Source organism: Eurosta solidaginis, chromosome 2 (assembly GCF_040869045.1).
Source record: "Eurosta solidaginis isolate ZX-2024a chromosome 2, ASM4086904v1, whole genome shotgun sequence".
NCBI classification, from domain to species: domain Eukaryota; kingdom Metazoa; phylum Arthropoda; class Insecta; order Diptera; family Tephritidae; genus Eurosta; species Eurosta solidaginis.
The window spans coordinates 136,144,513-136,162,080 of NC_090320.1; the positions used below are offsets into that span (position 1 = coordinate 136,144,513).

At 39.7% G+C, this 17,568-nt stretch overlaps 2 protein-coding genes across 5 annotated transcripts in view; one reads left to right on the forward strand and one right to left on the reverse strand.

Annotated features, from left to right (window-relative positions):
- The window catches only part of LOC137240247 (uncharacterized), a 162,107-nt gene that overhangs the window by 63,718 nt on the left and 80,821 nt on the right, over window positions 1–17,568 (forward strand). The window lies entirely within an intron of this gene.
- Window positions 12,197–13,631, reverse strand: LOC137241657 (arginine kinase-like). The gene is made up of 2 exons (XM_067769159.1): window positions 12,887–13,631; window positions 12,197–12,570 (listed from the first exon to the last, which is right to left on the reverse strand). The coding sequence occupies exons 1-2, from the start codon at window positions 13,629–13,631 to the stop codon at window positions 12,197–12,199; spliced, it is 1,119 nt and encodes a 372-aa protein (XP_067625260.1).

Here is a 17,568-nt window from a genome sequence, read left to right on the forward strand (position 1 = left end):
GTATTTAGTTGTTGCCGCTCGTACATAGACTGTCAATCGTTCTTTCAATTTCTGCTGTCAAAAGTGATGGAAGAAAAATGTCATTTGTATCAACAAACCGAAAACTAAAACAGAATATTAACTAGTAAAAGTTGGTTTACTGATATAGGAGCTCTTTGCCGTTCACGAAATATATTCTTTCACACCGACGCAGCTCAAGCAGTTGGCAAAATTCCAATTAATGTAATGAAAATTGATTTAATGTCAATATCTGGCCATAAATTATATGGTCCAAAGGGTATTGGCGCACTTTATATACAGAGTGGTGGTGGTGGACAAGACGGGGTATACGTAGTGGTACTGTACCTGTACTGGTTTGGTGCTGCATGTGATCTTGCACTCAAAGAAATGGAATATGATAAGAAATGTATAGAGTTTCTTTCGCAACGTTTATATGATAGCATCACTTCAAGATTATCACATGTTATATGTAATTGTGATCCAGAGCAAACGTATAGTGGTTGTTTAAATTTATAATTTGCCTATGTTGAGGGTGAATCATTATTGATGGCCTTAAAAGATTTTGCATTGTCTAGTGGCTTAGCATGTACTTCAGCATCACTGGAACCTTGCGATTGGAACTGATGGGGATTTGGCACATAGTTCAATGAAAGCAATTTATTGTTTATAGGTTTGGAATTGGTCGTTTTACCATCATTGAAGAGGTTGATTATATTGCCGATAAATGCATCAAATATGTCGAACGTTTACGTGAAATATCTCCATTACCTATTGATTTGAAAAATATCCAATGGTCGCAACAATAATTTTGTTTATGATATATAAATAAGACACTGTTTTCTATTGTATACATCTTTTTATGTATATATTTAGATACTGAATGTAAGTTCCAGTTTAATGTAAAGCAAGATACAACTTTTTAGGAAGTATGTAGTTCTTACTTTATCTGCCAAAGATCGTTATTTTGAAGGATTAAAATGAGATTGGAAATGCTATCACTATTGTTAACTGTTTTTTCTAGTGGACTTTATTTTCTAAAACAGAGTTGGGTCACGGCAGTGGTTTGCAAGCCGTGGGAATGTATTTATGCCTTAAAAAAGGGGTTATTTATCATATATATACTTAAATACATATTTATATACAGTAAATCAAAAAATTTTACAACAAGTAAAGGTTTCTAAATTCGGGTGTAACCGAACATTATATACTCAGCGTGAGCTTCGCTTCCCAAGGCAGTCAGTTCTATGTACCGGAGCGACTCGGGATTTTTTCCCGACCAAGGATTGTCACTTCAGTGTAACCCCATTTAATTTGTTGTGTCCCTCCCATAAATTGTCATCCTCCCAGCAGCTTGTTGAGCGGGACTGCTCCATATTCTCTTGCTGCGGGAAGGTATCGAACCCAAGCCGGGTCCGTCTCCTCACCCCGGTCCTGAGAAATGGTTTTGCTGCATCTTCCGGAAAAGAACCTTTTTAGGACGGTCATACTATGTTCAGTGTGTCTCGTGTAAGGGATGGTTGCATCGGACAGGTTGTTCTCGGCTTGATCCCAAAACCCGACGTCCACCTAACTTTTATAAATCTTTTGTGGTTCATTGCTGTTCACTCCCAAGGGCGTCCCGTAGTCTACGCCTTAGCACCCTCCCCCTACCTACCAGCAGCTCCGCTGCTCAGCAAGCCACAAGAATTACCCGCTGCTGCTGTTGTTGTTGTTGTAGCAGTGCTTCGCCCCACCTAACAGCCGCGACCGAGCACAAATTGTCATCAATATCCTTTAACCGGAGTCCAAGGAAACTTGTTGTTTCAACAGGGGTGGACCATAAAGAGATGGGTATTAGAGGCGTTGGTTCCACATTACAATTAAAGAGACGGTTGGTGTCATGTGGGGGCACATTGCAAGCGGGGCATACATTTTGTATGTCGGGGTTGATTCTGGATAGGTAAGAGTTTAACCTGTTACAGTATCCGAACGAAGTTGAGCTAGAGAGACTCGCGTTTCCCTGGGAGTATGCGTTCCTCTTCCGCAAGTTTTGGGTACTGTTCTTTGAGTACTGGATTCACCGGGCAATTCCTGGCATAAAGGTCCGACGCCTGTTTGTGGAGTTCACTGAGGACCTGCTTGTGTTTTTTTACTTCATACAGCTGAGTTCTCAGGTGCCGTATTTCCTCATAATGCTTACGGAGATGACTCCTTAAGCCCCTAGGAGGTGTTGGCTCATCAATCAGATGTCTGTTGGGATGTCCAGGTTTCTGTGTATTCAGCAGGAACTGTTTGGTTAGCATCTCATTTATCTCCCTGATGGGGAGTATTCTCGCCTCATTATCTAGATGGTGCTCTGGGGACATAAAAAGACAGCCCGTGGCGGCTCTGAGGACAGTATTTCGGCAGGTCTGTAGCTTCTTCCAGTGAGCAGTTTTTAGGCTTGGCGACCATATAGGGGACGCGTAGCATGCAATCGGCTGGCCAATTGCTTTGTGTGTGGTATTGAGCGTTTCTTTGTTTTTTCCCCAAGTACTGCCAGCAAGGGATTTGAGGATTTTATTACGGCTCTGGATTTTCGGTACAATTGCGGCTGCATGCTCATCAAACGTCACACCCAAGATTTTTGGGTGTAGGACAGTCGGTAGAGTAGTGCGATCGACGTGGATGTTCAAAATGGTCGACATTTTTGACGTCCAAGTTGTAAATAAGTCGCGGAGGATTTAGTCGGTGATAATGCCAGGTTTCGCGAGGCGAAAAAACTGGAGAGATCAGGCAGATAGCCGTTTATTCTGTTGCAAAGCTCATGGAACTTACAGTTCTCAAAAGAGGAACTGTTAAAAAATTAAAGTTGCGGTGAACTCATTGTTCACCGACCAAAGAAAATACACAAATTTAGTTAAGTTGATACTGAGCTTGATTTATTGTGCACTCGTTGCACTCACTAATACGACTAATCTAAAACATATTCTTTTGTTACCAACTAACTTTTAAGTCTAACTTACTTATGCCTACGTTGCAGATCCCACCACCAGCCGACATTTCATAATCGATGAGTTGAGTGTATAGGCCAATGCTGCTTATGCTGCACTTCTCACGCCTTATTGGTTGTATTGTGTTACCGATCGCTTGCGCGTGTACTGAGTCAGCGAAAGTGCTATTTGGGGCAATGAAGAAGTCACATGCACGGTAACGTGAGTAAAGGGTGCGCCATTAGTTAGTATTGGGATTACAGGTGTGATAACTCCTCCTCCTTTAAAGATCTGCGTCTCGCAGATCAAATGAAAAACGTGAGGGGGTTATGGTATGTACCGAATGGCTATTACTTTCTGCTGGTAGGCTAGCTTCTGGGTAATCAATTTTATATGTGGATATGCCCTTCGTGATCTTATTGGTATTCGTGCCACAGCTCCAATGTTCAGAGATTTCTGGGAGGTCTGGTTTTCTAATGTACCATCTCCATAGGATAGCAGCGACCACGATTATTGCGCATATTGTTAGGGCTTCTGTAACGATAGAAAAATTGATCTTCTCATTAACGTATCCTAGATACTTAACATTCTACATCGTGATGTCGTGCACATATTCTAGGTTGACCTTCATTGTGTGATTCCTGACATTCGAAAGGACGGCTGGCAACGCCTGCGCTGTCATTACCTCGTTGCTGGAAAATACTTGGTCACCTATCTTGACTGTTTCGTTGCTTAGTTGGATGATGTAGGTGCCATTAATAGTGCTTGAGGCATTGCTGCTACTGATCATGCCTTGGTAGTTTGAGAGGAATATTGTGTTGTCGTTTACCAATTCTATAACTGATCCGTTTCGTCTGGTGAACTGGCAGCTAACGTCTCCACCTTTTAGTAGTCGTGGAATGCAGCTGTCCTCTTCCAATTTCGACAAGGATTCTGACTTACATATTGTAGATGAACTGATTACCATGCAATTTCCCGTCACTCCGTATGTTTCCTCTTGGTTTACGAGCATCCTGTCAAATGGTAGATCAAGTTGCTTATGTTCGTAGATGCCAGCGCGAGTGATCAGAAAATTATATTTGTTAGCTGTTACTTTTGGCATCGAGAGCGCGTAGAGGAGAAATGCCCCATTCGTGTATACTGATGGTTGACCGTATTCAATAGCCTCGATTACGTTCTGGTATGGAAGGGTCTCTACTTCTGACAGTACCTGGTTGACCTCATCTGTGTCAAGTAGATTCGTGTTGACAATGCCCCGTTTTGCCAGTTGACATGCCCGCACAATTTCGTTTACCTCTTCGCGAATGAGCAGGATGTTGTGTAGTGCATTTCGATCAAATTCTGTCGCTTCATTTTCTTTCGCTATGTAGTTAGTGCGATTCACCACTTCGTCGATTTTCTTTAGGACTTCCTGGGTGGCGGCGAAGAGTTTTTCATTGATCTTATATTGGTGGTTATTGCTTTGAATGACTTCATTTTGGCTGTGGAGAATGTAGTTCCAGTCGGTTGCATCTGGTGATCCTGCTAACCATTTCCATGCTGAGCCTATCCAGTATATAGAGCGACTGACCCTTGCTTTACCTGTGCTACCCGTAAGTTCTTCAAGTCGTTCCAATGTTTGGTTGATGTGGAGATGCGTTAAAATCTGGTCGTCAGCGGTTTTCATTAAACGGTTTGCCAAACTTTCCATTTGCGTCATAATTGTAACATATTGCTGTAGATTAATAACGTGAACCAGCTTGAAGGATCCACCAATGATCCATCCATTCCCGTTTTGGATAGTTGTGATTGGGGTTTTATAGTGAAATATATGGAGGGCGCTGATGGCTGATGCCAGCAGTGGGAATCTGGAAGGATGTTATTAGTGTTAGTGTGTTAGTAATTGTTAGCTTAATCACAAATATTTGTTTTACAAGATTGTTTGTATTTTTTCTTTTTTCTTCTAAGTTTAAAATTGAAGTTAATTTCAAAGGAATATGTTTGTTTCGGAATTTTAGTGTTATGACATTGTAAGAGAGGAACAATTTTATGTTTATTTATTTTTGATTATACTTTACATTTTATGATTGTTAATTGCTTTAGTTTCGGTTAGTGTGTTAGTGTTAATTTAAATAAAAAGAAGGAAAAAAAAATTTTAGTTAGATGCAAATAACTAAATAAAAGGTGAAAAATTAATTAAAATAAAGTGAAATGAAAATAAGTAAATCAAAAGCAAGAAAAAACAATTTTTTTTTTCCTGCGGATTAGGCGCAAGGAGTATCAATATGTGTTTTGCGGATTATATTTATCTTTTTGCTTAGCGGATTAGGCGCATAAGCTTAATAATTTTTTTTTTCTTTCACTCAACGGATTCGGCGAAGAGGATAATTTTTTTTTTTTTTCACTCAACGGATTAGGCGAAGAGGATAATTTTTTCTTTCTTTCACTCAACGGATTAGGCGAAGAGGATAATTTTTTCTTTCTTTCACTCAACGGATTAGGCGAAGAGGATAATTTTTTCTTTCTTTCACTCAACGGATTAGGCGAAGAGGATAAAATTTATTTCTTTCTTTTTTTTTAGGCGCAAGCTTGCAAGTACAATTATTCTTTCATTGCTTTCTTTTTTATCAGTATTTTTTATAAAATTTTCTTTTTTCATCGCAAGGATTAAGTATCAATATAGGTTATGCGGATTAGGCGCAAAACTATTTTTCTCTTTTTTCTTGCGGATTAGGCGCAAGTTTGCAATAAAAATTATTCATATTTTGTATTCTTTTTCCTCCTTGTCTTTTTTTTTTCTTTTTTCATCCTCCGGATTAGGCGAAGGATTAAGTATCAATATATGATATGCGGATTGGGCGCAAAGCTATTTTCTCTTTTTTCGTGCGGATTAGGCGCAACTTTGTATAGATTCGGTTTAAATTCTTTTTTGGGATAGAGGTCCATACTGTTCTCGAACTAGCTATGGGGGATCGTGTGATCCGTTTTGAAGGCAGCGTAGCCATTTGTCAAATTCGATGGCGCCACCCGCTACTAAGGCACGATTTGTCCCACTAATAAGCCGGGCTCTTGTAGTAATGAAAATGTCCTTTGTTTCAATAAAAAAAGGTTTTTCTGAGAATTAATTTATCTCTTTCTCTTTGGTTTTTTTAATGTTTTTTTTTTTTTTTTTTTTTTTTTTTGTTTATTCAAACAAATAAATATCATTTTCAGTTTCAAGTGCTAGGATGTGTATTCCTGCGTTTGCAATTCTAATGTGGGTTTTGTGGATATTTTTCCCACTAACTGTGGTTACGGACACCTTGTTGTCTTTTGCGACAATTTCTTTTTTGTATATGGGTTTTTGTTTTCCCTTGATCTGTTTGTCCTTCACGTATATGATATCATTTTCATCATAACGCTCCGGCAGAGATCTTCTTTTATTGTGCCGTTCAATATACTCTAGTTGTTTCTGAGTCAGTAAGGTTTTTAAATATTCATTTATTTTCTTGCTTTTTTCGAAGAGTTCCTGGTAATTAGCCGCTTTTGCGCGATTGAAAAATACCTCAGTGGGTTTCCGGTTTATAACGGAATGAATGGAATTATTATAGCGATCTACTGCTATATTTACTAGCTCTTTGATTTTTAACCTAGGGCTATCTATCTTCAGGCATCTGATAATTTCGATTAAGGTGGAATGAAGCCTTTCGACTTGACCGTTGACCTCGCTTCTCTGAGAAGGTGTACGATACAACATAACTCCCAATGACTCTAAAAGATTTTTTATTATTGGGCTAATAAAACCGCGCTCGTTGTCGGTCACGAGGATATCTGGGGTCGTAAAGTAGTGCAAGAGTTTGACTATTTTGTCCTTGAGGTGCAAAGTTGACTTATTTCTTAGGTGAAAGAGTTTTGCGAACTTAGAAAATTTGTCAATACAGCTCAGAAATGTTTCTCCTTGTATTTCGAATATATCGACGTGAATTATTTCGCAAGGACGCGATGGGATAGGTGTGTTTTGTAACTCCGGTTTATTGGGACGTCTGTCATATTTACTGATTTTACAAGTTTCGCAAGACGAGACATAGCCCCTGATTATGCTGCTCATTCTTGGAAAGTAGTACCTCTCTAAAATTTGTTTTTATTCTCATTGGCGTTGCGATGAGCTCTTTTGTGCTCCACCCATACTACTTCACAGATTCTGTCGGGATCTCTACAATGAACTGAGCTACTCGGATCTTATATTGCATGAAATTTTCCAGGTATACTTTCTGAAGAAGTCCTAATTTACTCTCCGTTAATTCCGTTAATAACGTTTGGCCTAAGTTTTTCCTTCAGAACATTAATGAGCTCCTCTTCGCCGACTCCATCTATCTTTAAATAATGTCGCGAGTAACCTGGATGGGGTTCTTCAAATATTTCTAGCCTACCCCCAAATAAAATCTGGTTTCTAAATACGTTTATGGGAACTTCAACGAAGGGTATAAGGTCGGAGTAGTCCTGTTCTGCACTATGTACGGTATCTCCGGCCTCGCTTGCAGAATCCGCTGTTGACCCTGTGGTTGCATTTTGACTAGCGGCATCGCATGTGGACGTTGTAAGGGGGTTTGCATAAGTTTTGAGTCGGGACAGTGCGTCAGCTACGACGTTAGATTTGCCAGGTTTATAAATTATTTCGTAATTATATTCTTCGATCCTGGCCTTCCAACGTTTTAGCTTGGCGTTGTAGTTTCGGTTACTTAAAGAGAAGGTTAGGGGTTGGTGACCTGTAAATATTCGTATTTTTTTTTGCTCCATACAGGTAGTTCCGAAGGTTATCCAAAGCCCACACGATAGCAAGCATTTCTTTTTCGTTTGTTGCGTACGCCTCTTCTGTAGTGGTTAGGCTTCTTGATATGAATGCTATGGGCTTGTCTTTGCCATCATAGTCCTGTGATAGCACCGCTCCAATAGCGAAATAGGAGGCATCGGTAGTAAGGTTAAAAGATTTGTCGAAGTTAGGGAAAGTCAGGACCTCGGAGGTCGTCAGTATCTCTTTGAGATTCGCGAATGCTTCCTGTGCTTCCTTGTTCAAGTTAATGGGTACCTTTTTCGATTGTGTTGTCCTTACCTGTGCGTGTTCTCCTCGTATGAGGTTGGAAAGAGGTTTTGCAATTTTTGCGTAATCTCGAATGAATGTACGATAATATGATGTTAGTCCTAGGAAGCTCTTAAGCTCCTTTAAGTTAGACGGAGGCAGCATGTTTTTAATGGAATTTACTTTATTTGGGTCAGGAAGTATTCCCTCAGAGGTCACAATATAGCCAAGAAATTCTACGCTTGTTTTTAGGAAGTGCGTCTTTTCAAGGTTAACCTTGAGACCCGCGGCTAGGAGCCTGGCAAGGATAGTCTCAATTTCCTTTAGATGAGTGGTTTCATCCTTACTAAAGATTATAATGTCGTCGATGTATACAAAGCAAATACGACCTATAAATTCTTTTAACACGTCGTCTATTATGCGCTGGAAGATAGAGGGTGCATTTTTGAGACCGAAAGGAAGCCGCAAAAATTCGTATTTTCCATTCATGGTGGAAAATGCCGTTTTTGGTATATCACTTTCTTTCATTGGGATCTGGTGAAATCCCGAAGTTAGGTCAAGTGTCGTAAAATACTTTGCACTACCGAGACTCGCAATGGTGCCATTAATGTCAGGTATGGGATAGGTGTCAGGGATGGTTACGGCATTTAGCCGTTTGAAGTCTATCACCATTCTATACTTTTTTCCCCATCTGCCTGGGATTTTTTTGGGACAATCCATATGGGTGAGTTGTAGGGACTTTTTGAAGGACGAATTATGCCTTCTGCTAGTAAGTCTCGGATTTGCTTTTCCACCTCCTCGCGCATATTAACGGGGTAGGGGTAGCTTTTAGTGTAAATGGGGTTTTCGGTTGTGGTTCTGATTTCTGCCTGGACATTGGTTTGGATTTCCATGCCTCGGTCAACTGGGCCGAATAAATTTTCATATCGATGTAGTATCTCGTAGAGTTTATTTTTTGTAAGGTTCGTGATATCATTGCCGAAAGGAATGTTTAAGGTAATGCTGTTGACCTGCTGCGCCTCCTTCCGCTTAAGGGGCAGCACAATATCTGGTTTTAAAATGAGAGTGTTGAGCTCCCTGTCTAGGACTGCTTTAATTTCCGACAGCGTGTCATCCCCTATTATCCCATCAAATGATCTAAGCCCTGGAAGAACAAAAAATGTGGTGGGAATATCTATGCCTACGAATTTCAAAAAATGTCCACATATTTTCCTGTCTACATTTATAGTTCCTCCTGCGGAAGTTACCTTAAACGGTTTTTCTACTGGCGTAGTATTTTGAGCTACGCGTTCGCTTATATAATTTTTGTTCGGCCCTGTATCCACTAGAAATTCTAAAATACCTAAATCCTGCGTTGCGTACTCTAGATAAGGTACGCCGGACACGAGGCTCCCATGGTTAAATTTACTTGGTCCCCCGTGGTTTGTTCTTTGTTGGTTTCGATTTGTTCTTCATCAACCGGTACTAGATGGAAAAGTTTCTGCTGCTTGCTAGGGTTTCTGTCTGAATATCCTGGGGAACTTGTACCCCTCTCGGCGCTGCCATATCTTGAAAATCGAGTGCCACCTGTCTGGCGGGTTTGAGTTGATGGTTCTGCTTCTGTTCATACCACCGCCAATGGGGTGCTGTTGCTTCTCCAATTTTGGGTAGACTGATTGCTTATTCGGGTTTGCGCTGATCCTGAGTGGGAAGGTCTAAGCCTTTGTTGGTTGCCATTTGGTTGAACTGAATTTCTTTGAGCGGGATAACCCTGGTCGTGGTTGGAATAATTCCTTTTAAAAAATTTTGGGGCTGAAGGTTGGTAGTTGTCATTAAAATTTTTATTATCCCTGTGGAAGGGTGGGCGGTAAATAGAGTTCCTGCGGTCTAAAAATTTAAAGACATGCCGAATATGCTTCGGGTAATGTTTTCAAGTTCTGAACTAGGAGAAGGGCAGGCAGATCCCCGTTTAGGCCCCTAATGAAGACATCTAATGCTCTTCGACGATGTGCCTCTGCCAATGCCTCTACTGTTTCCCCGTGGGCATACTTTTCGGCCTTTATGGTATTAATCATTAGGGATAGTTGTTTTTTAACCTGCGCATAAAAGTCGGACATCTTCTGACGCCCTTGTGACATTAACGTCAATTGCTGCTCCAACGTTTCTATATCCCTTATATCAGCGTAATGCAGGGAAAGAATTTCCTTTACCCTGCCCCAGTCGGAATCTAGTATATTGTGCGCAAGTAATGCAGAGTCTGCTGCGCCCCTAATCTTCCCCCTAATGTGCCTCAAGATGGCTGCGTAAATCGGCTTATGCCGCACTATTTCGTAATCCTTTATTACCTGTTCTACACTATGGACCCAGGAGCCGTAGTGCTCCCGTTATCCATCGAATACCTGCAACTCTTTTACGCAGTCCGGCAGCTTAGCCACCTCCGCTAGCTCGACCTCCGTCCGAGGAATAACTAGCGGTTCTACAGCCGGTTCTGGCCTGCTATCCAATGACTGCCTGCGTACTTCCTCCACTTGGGCTTCTAGCCTCTCCAGATTACTACTGAGCCCTGACAAAGACTCGTCGTTATTTTTCGACTTGACACTTTTGAGCCTTTGGTCCATTTTCTTCAGTTGGGAGAGAATGGCATTGATAGCCCCATTCCTCTCCGTTAGTGACTTCCTGATTTATTCAGAGTCCATGATTTTGTTATTGTAAAAATAGAAGAAGAAAAGGGAAATATAATGTGATTAGATTATACTCACAAAAGCCAATTTCTCATTGGATTAAAACTATTTGCTTTTTATATTTCTCTTCTTGAAGGGCTTTTGTCCCTTTTTTCTAAAATAGTTCACTTAATTACTGGGCTTTTAATTTCTTTGCCCTTTTTTTGTTTTTCTCCACTTAAACGCTTTTTTGAAAAAATTTTTTTGAATAGTTCACTTAGTTCTTTGGGGATTTAATTTTTTTGTCTATTCTCAACTGAACACTTAAACACTTTTTGTCCACTTTGCACCCGCTGTCTCGGGCACCACTTACAGTTCTCAATAGGGGAACTGTTAAAAAATTAAAGTTGCGGTGAACTCACTGTTCACCGACCAAAGGAAATACACAAATTTAGTTAAGTTGATACTGACCTTGATTTATTGTGCACTCGTTGCACTCACTAATACGACTAATCTAAAACATATTCTTTTGTTACCAACTAACTTTTAAGTCTAACTTACTTATGCCTACGTTGCAGATCCCACCACCAGCCGACATTTCATACTCGATGAGTTGAGTGTATAGGCCAATGCTGCTTATGCTGCACTGCTCACGCCTTATTGGTTGTATTGTGTTACCGATCGCTTGCGTGTGTACTGAGTCAGCGAAAGTGCTATTTGGGGAAATGAAGAAGTCACATGCACGGCAACGTGAGTAAAGGGTGCGCCATTAGTTAGTATTGGGATTACAGGTGTGATAACTTGGATCTGTGGGCTATTATTGTGCAGTCATCGGCGCAGGAAACGATTGCAACTCCTTCTGGTGGCGAAGATAGCTTAGATATGTAGAAATTAAACAAAAGTGCGGATAGGACACCACCCTGTGGCACCCATTGTTTAATTCTTCTTGGTTTTGATGTTTCGTTTCTAAATTGCACCGATGCCTGCCGACTACCCAGATAATTTGCGGCCCACCTTTTAAGACATGGGGGAAGGGTAAACCCTTCCAGGTCTTGCAGTAACTTGCCATGGTTGACCGTATCAAAAGCTTTTGATTGGTCTAGCGCAACGAGTACTGTTCTATGGTGGGGGTTTTGATTTAAACCGCAATTTATCTGGGTGCTAATGGCATTTAGAGCGGTGGTTGTGCTAGGGAGTTCTCTAAAGCCATGCTGATGGCAGGCTAGCTGCAAATTTGCTTTGAAATAGGGGAGCAATATGGCTTCAAACGTCTTGGCCACTGGCGATAGGAGAGATATCGGGCGATATGACTCTGAAAAGAGCTAGATATGCCTTGTCGAGACGACTGACGATTTTACTTTCTTTGAAAGATTCTTATTTCAAAAGAGTTGATTTCTTCTTCAACTAAAATGAATAACAAGGAATACAGCGGAAAATCGTTGAAATACGTTGAAATACATTGGAGTATTTTTCAATTCAAAATTATATTTATTTTATTCGCTTTCATGCGCCATAATGTCACTCTATGCACTGAGTATACTATATGTACCGCGAGACGGCGACTTACGTCTCTAATCCTCACCGCCACATGCTTCGAGTTCCTCTTCGGCGGCAATTAATGCCACGATACCCTCTTGCAAGGACTTAACCAACTCGAATTCGGTAAAACCCAAACGACGTTTATTCGATATATCCATTATACCATCCTCTATTTGGGTATTTTCACCACCAGTACCACGGATTTGTACATTCAATTCCTCAGCCATTGCTTTAAGTTTATCTTCCTGCTGAGACAACAAAGGCAAGCGTATATGTACCCAAGCACGAAGTGTGGTACCAAGATTAGTCGGGCATGCGGTCAAATTGCCATAACGTGGATGACGTGCAAATTGTAAAGACCTTTCTAATTCTGTAAGGCCAGTGACCAAACGATTGTAAACATCACCTGCAAAAGATTATTATATTTCAAGCAAGTGTAGCTTACAAATCTATAAAACCGAACTCCATATCTAACCTCACGGACATTTCAGGCCTTGCAGCATATCACCTTTCCCCTCAGCTTTTTCATATAGACAGCTGAACAAGGAAGTGAAAGTATTAAGCTTCAACCCCATTGGTACCCTTCCAGGGTTTGCTACATACGCGACTTTCACTTCGTTTGCTAGCTATGTAAATGGAATAGATGAGAAACGAAGTGGAATTATATTATACCCGGCTAGTTATGGAGTTCTGCTTTTATACCTTCTCTCTTTTAAAATTACCTAAATCACCACATTTAGCCATAGAAATAATGCGCAAATGATCCTCCGCATTAACCCAAATTAAGCATGTTTCAGCTGGATTATGAAATATGCCACGCCCAGTCGGCCAAAAGCGATAGCAACCAGCTGTGCTCAAGAACTCATCGCCGCATTTGAAGAGTATATGACGTGACACCATTTCATGTTGAATCTCTGGCTCAATATCAGCCATTGTATAATAGGAGCCAGTATGTTCACCATCCAATCCTTCAGCTGCGGAACGTACCTTCTCTTCAATTTCCACATACTGCTTCTCACGCAATTTCGGAAAATATGGATAACCTTCTAGATTACGTGCAATACGTATACGCGCCGAGAGTATATGCTTGCGTTCCGGATCCAAATTTTCTATTTCTTCCACATTATCCCAATCTGTATCCTTTTGTAATAAATCACTATCGTTTTCCAATTGGCCATGATAATCTCGTATGATCGGATCGAAAAGTTTATTAAATACATCATAAGACTCGGCATCGGCTGCATAAACACCACAACTTGAGCTATGATGAGTTATACCCGATTGTATGCAATCGTAGAGATTAGCTTCGGTAGGCGGTGATGTTGTGGTCATTGAATACACGTCTAAGACTTCACGCCTCAAATATTTGCGTAACAGTGAATTATTGTACTCTTCATCTTCGGTGAGACTCTTAAAGCCATCTTCCAGCAATTCAGCAACCTCTTCAGGTGTTTTCTTGCTACGCATTGAGAAAAATGTTAGTATGTTTTTGATGGGTGGACGTTCGGGTGGGTCGGCTCTCATACAAAAAGAAAATTGGCAAAAGAGCTCTGAACAAAAATTAACTTCGGTGCGGTCGGATGTGTTTTGCCGCTGCTTAAAGATTTTTCTTGTGTTTATTATTAAAATCTGTGATTTTATGTTATTGGTGTTCCTGTGATGCAAAAGCAATTTTACCGAGATAGTGACTCTTAACTCTACATAATTTTTATTACAAATATTGCTTAATATAATCAGGCAACTTAACTTTTTATATCTTTATTGTCATGCCTTGTGCTTGTGGACAAAGGGTTGATCGGTCACATCCGAAGATTCAGTGTATGAAGTGCAAAGAGATTTTTCATTTAAGCTGTGTTGGTATGCTGCAGACTGATGTGGATTTTCTAACCTCGTCTGATAAACCATTCTTTTGTAAAGGTTGTTCTCTTGAGCGTCGGTCTTCGATTCGCTGCCCTCCGCCACCCGCTGCTTTTGAAGAGAATTATATTTCTAAAACCAGCGATAATTTAGCCTCATTCTCTGATAATAGCAAACAAAGTGAAACATTAGGTTTGCCCTCAAATAAGCAACAATCAATGCTGCAATCTATCTTAAATGAACTTTCTTATCTAAGAGCTGATAATGCTTCTATGCTGTCGTTGATCAAAAATTATCGAGATGATAAACAACTTTTTGTGCAAAAGACGGAAGAACTTTGTGCCGAAATTTGATCATTGCGGGCCGAAATAGTTGATAAAAATGAGGATATATCGAAACTAACTCTCGAGCTAAAAAACCTTCAAAGCATTGTTGGTAGCTTAGCTAAAGAAAAAAAAGAGTAAAAATGGTGCAATGGTCAAAAGCAAAATTGTTGTATCTACTGCAAATCAGCCTGAGCAAAGCTACCCTTCAATATCATCCGTCATATGCACGGCATCTAATGAAATTAATAAATCCGTCGCCGTAACTACTGCTGATCAGTCTCGTCAATGCTCTTCTCTTGTATCATCAGCTAATAATAATAATGCTATACCAGTCTCTCGTGCGGCGGCGTGCTCAGCTATGTTATATTCTACTGTTGTCACAAATGCATTAAATGCGAAAGCTACGTCGAATACTGCTGCTGCTGTTACTTTGTGTGCTTCTTCGCTGCCAGATGATACTCTACCACATGCTAAACCTGTTTTTAGTTCTGCTGTTACTCTCTCTACTACATTAACTGAGAATCAAAATTCTTTAGCTAAAACATTTGCTGTACCTATGCAAGCATCCCAGCAGTCTACTACTACTAAGCTTATTAGTGATACTACTCCATCTTCATTCGTTAATGGTCCTAGTACTGGCCCTATGACTCTAAATTCAAAATTGTTCTCCAATGGATTGGACCGCTCACTTGATTTTTCGTCTACTAGTCGTACTATTCCAAATTCTCCAGCACATACTGTGTCTCATGTTTCCGAATGGAAAACTAATAATAAATCTAACCGAAAGCCTCGTAAACAGCCTTTACTTGTTAGATCCAGCCACAGTCAGGAACTTGGTGTCGTACGATCGATGAAGTGGCTCCACATATCCTCGTTCTTACCTAGCGTAACTTCCAACAATATTATATCTTATGTTTCTAAACATGCCTCAATTGAGAAGCGGTTTCTGGTGTGCATTAAGCTTGTGAAGAAGGATGTTATTGAAGGTGATCTAAGGAAAGTCAACTTTAAATTGGGTGTTGAAGATTAGTGTTATGAGAAGGTGTTAAATGCCGATATTTGGCCTGCGAATGTTAAACTTCGTCCCTTCCAGTTTTTTCGAAAGGAGGTGGTGTCACCACTCAAACCATAAAGGCCTAGTCTCCGGTCATAATGCATAATAAGCCCTTGAAAATATATTTTCATAACGTGTCTGGTTTAAGAACAAAATCTAAAATACTCTTTGACTTGAGCTCTCACTCGGACTATGATATTGTGGTTCTTATTGAGAGCTTGCTCAATGAAAATTTTTTTAGCAACGAATTCTTCGATCCTAAGCTATATACGAAGGACAGAGACTCCGCGAAAACCAAGACTTCAAGAGGTGAAGGTGTACTCATTGCAGTTTCCACGAAATATCGCTGTTCATTGGTTCCCTTGGCAAATGGGGACTCGCTCTTAGATCAACTTTGTGTATCAATTTGCAGCAGCTCTAAACTTCTAATCTGTACATCGTATATTCCGCCGTCTAGTGCTGATGGACTTTATAAAGCGCATATTGATAATATTTTAGCTTTATTTACTAAGCATTCTAACAGCAATTACTGTATTCTTGGTGATTTTAACCTGTGCAATATAAGCTGGAATAGACTAGATGATAGTTTTTCTTTGTTTCCTAATAATGTTACTAGTTTCGCTGAGTCTTATGTAATTGATAATTTGTTAATTTGGATCTTATAATTATTAGCGATAATATGAATTTTTCATTAAATGAGTGCCTGGACCCTTTGTCTGCTGCAAATCAACATCATGTTCCACTAGTGTTAAACTTGGAATTTTATAATTTTAACTCTATTTGTGAAGATAACCATCCTACTAGTTTTTGTTTTAAAAATTGCGATTTTGATTCTGTCAACCCTGAAATGACCTCTTTAGACTGGGATTGTATTTTCTATGGTCTATCTTTACATGACTGCTTTTGAGCATTATTCCTATTAATAAAAAAAGATCTTATAAAATTCCATGGTACACTTAAGACTTAAAGAAACTAAAAAATTTAAGAAACAAATTTTATAAAAAATTTAAGTCTTCAGGCTCTTCTTCCCATAGAGGTCTATATCTGCGTTACTCGAAGGAGTTTAAATCCATGAGTAGGGTGCTACATAAAAATTATGTTCAGAAATATGAAACTGAAATTAAAACGAACCCTAAAGCGTTTTGGCTTTATGTTAAGTCTAAACAATCGTGTTCTATTATTCCGTCTGAGGTATTCTATAAAGAAACCATTGCTTCGACCTCCTATGAGGCTGCAAATCTTTTTGCGACTTTTTTAGTTCCAACTTTGAGTCTGACATTGAAGAAACTGAAAACCAGGGCCCAATCGTTGACCCCCCTATCAATTTTGGTTCTCTCAACCTAATAATTGATGATGTAATAGATGGCATTAGGAATATTAGTTACACAACACAGACTAATGTCGATGGTTTATCGGCCTGCCTATTTAAAAATTGTGCAGCTTTTGCTTACCCTCTTTTAATTTTACTCAATAAATCGCTTGATAGTGGCGAATTTATCAATGCTTGGAAGATTACTTCTATTACCCCTATTTTTAAAAGCGGTAACAAGAATGATATTGCCAATTACAGACCCATCTCTAAATTGTCTACGGTTTCTAAATTATTTGAGTACATCGTTAAACAGAAAATGTTGTTTGCCATTAAGAGCTTGATATCACCTAGTCAGCATGGCTTCCTGCCAGGAAGATCTACCACAACAAATCTAGCCATATTTTCAGAATTCTGTTTATCAGCTTTTGGTAACCGTTGTCAAGTTGACACCATCTATACGGACTTTTCGAAAGCTTTTGATAAAGTTAGCCACTCGCTTTTATTATCCAAACTAGCTAGTTTGGGATTTCACTCCATGTTTTTATTGTTAATAAGGTCGTATCTTTTATCTAGAAGCTGTGTAGTATCTTGTCTTTATAAGTGACATATCAAGCTGCTTTCGACACTCACAATTTCTGTTATATGCTGATGACCTGAAAATATTTTCGGCTGTCACCAGTCACCTGGACTCTGTTAAGTTACAAGAGGATCTTAATAACGTTGTAGCCTGGTGTAATAGTAACCGATTACATTTGAACATAAAAAGTGCTTTCATATTTCGTTCTCAAAGTCTCGTTCTCCCATTCCCACCTCATATTATATCGAGGACTCTCAACTTTGCTCCCTTAGGGAAAT

Coding starts and splice junctions, on each gene's coding strand:
- LOC137241657 (XM_067769159.1), bottom strand. CDS start 13,631: ATGCGTAGCAAGAAAACACCTGAAGAGGTTGCTGAATTGCTGGAAGAT. Junction 12,571..12,886: donor GGCTAAATGTGGTGATTTAG/GTAATTTTAAAA, acceptor AATCTTTTGCAG/GTGATGTTTACAATCGTTTG.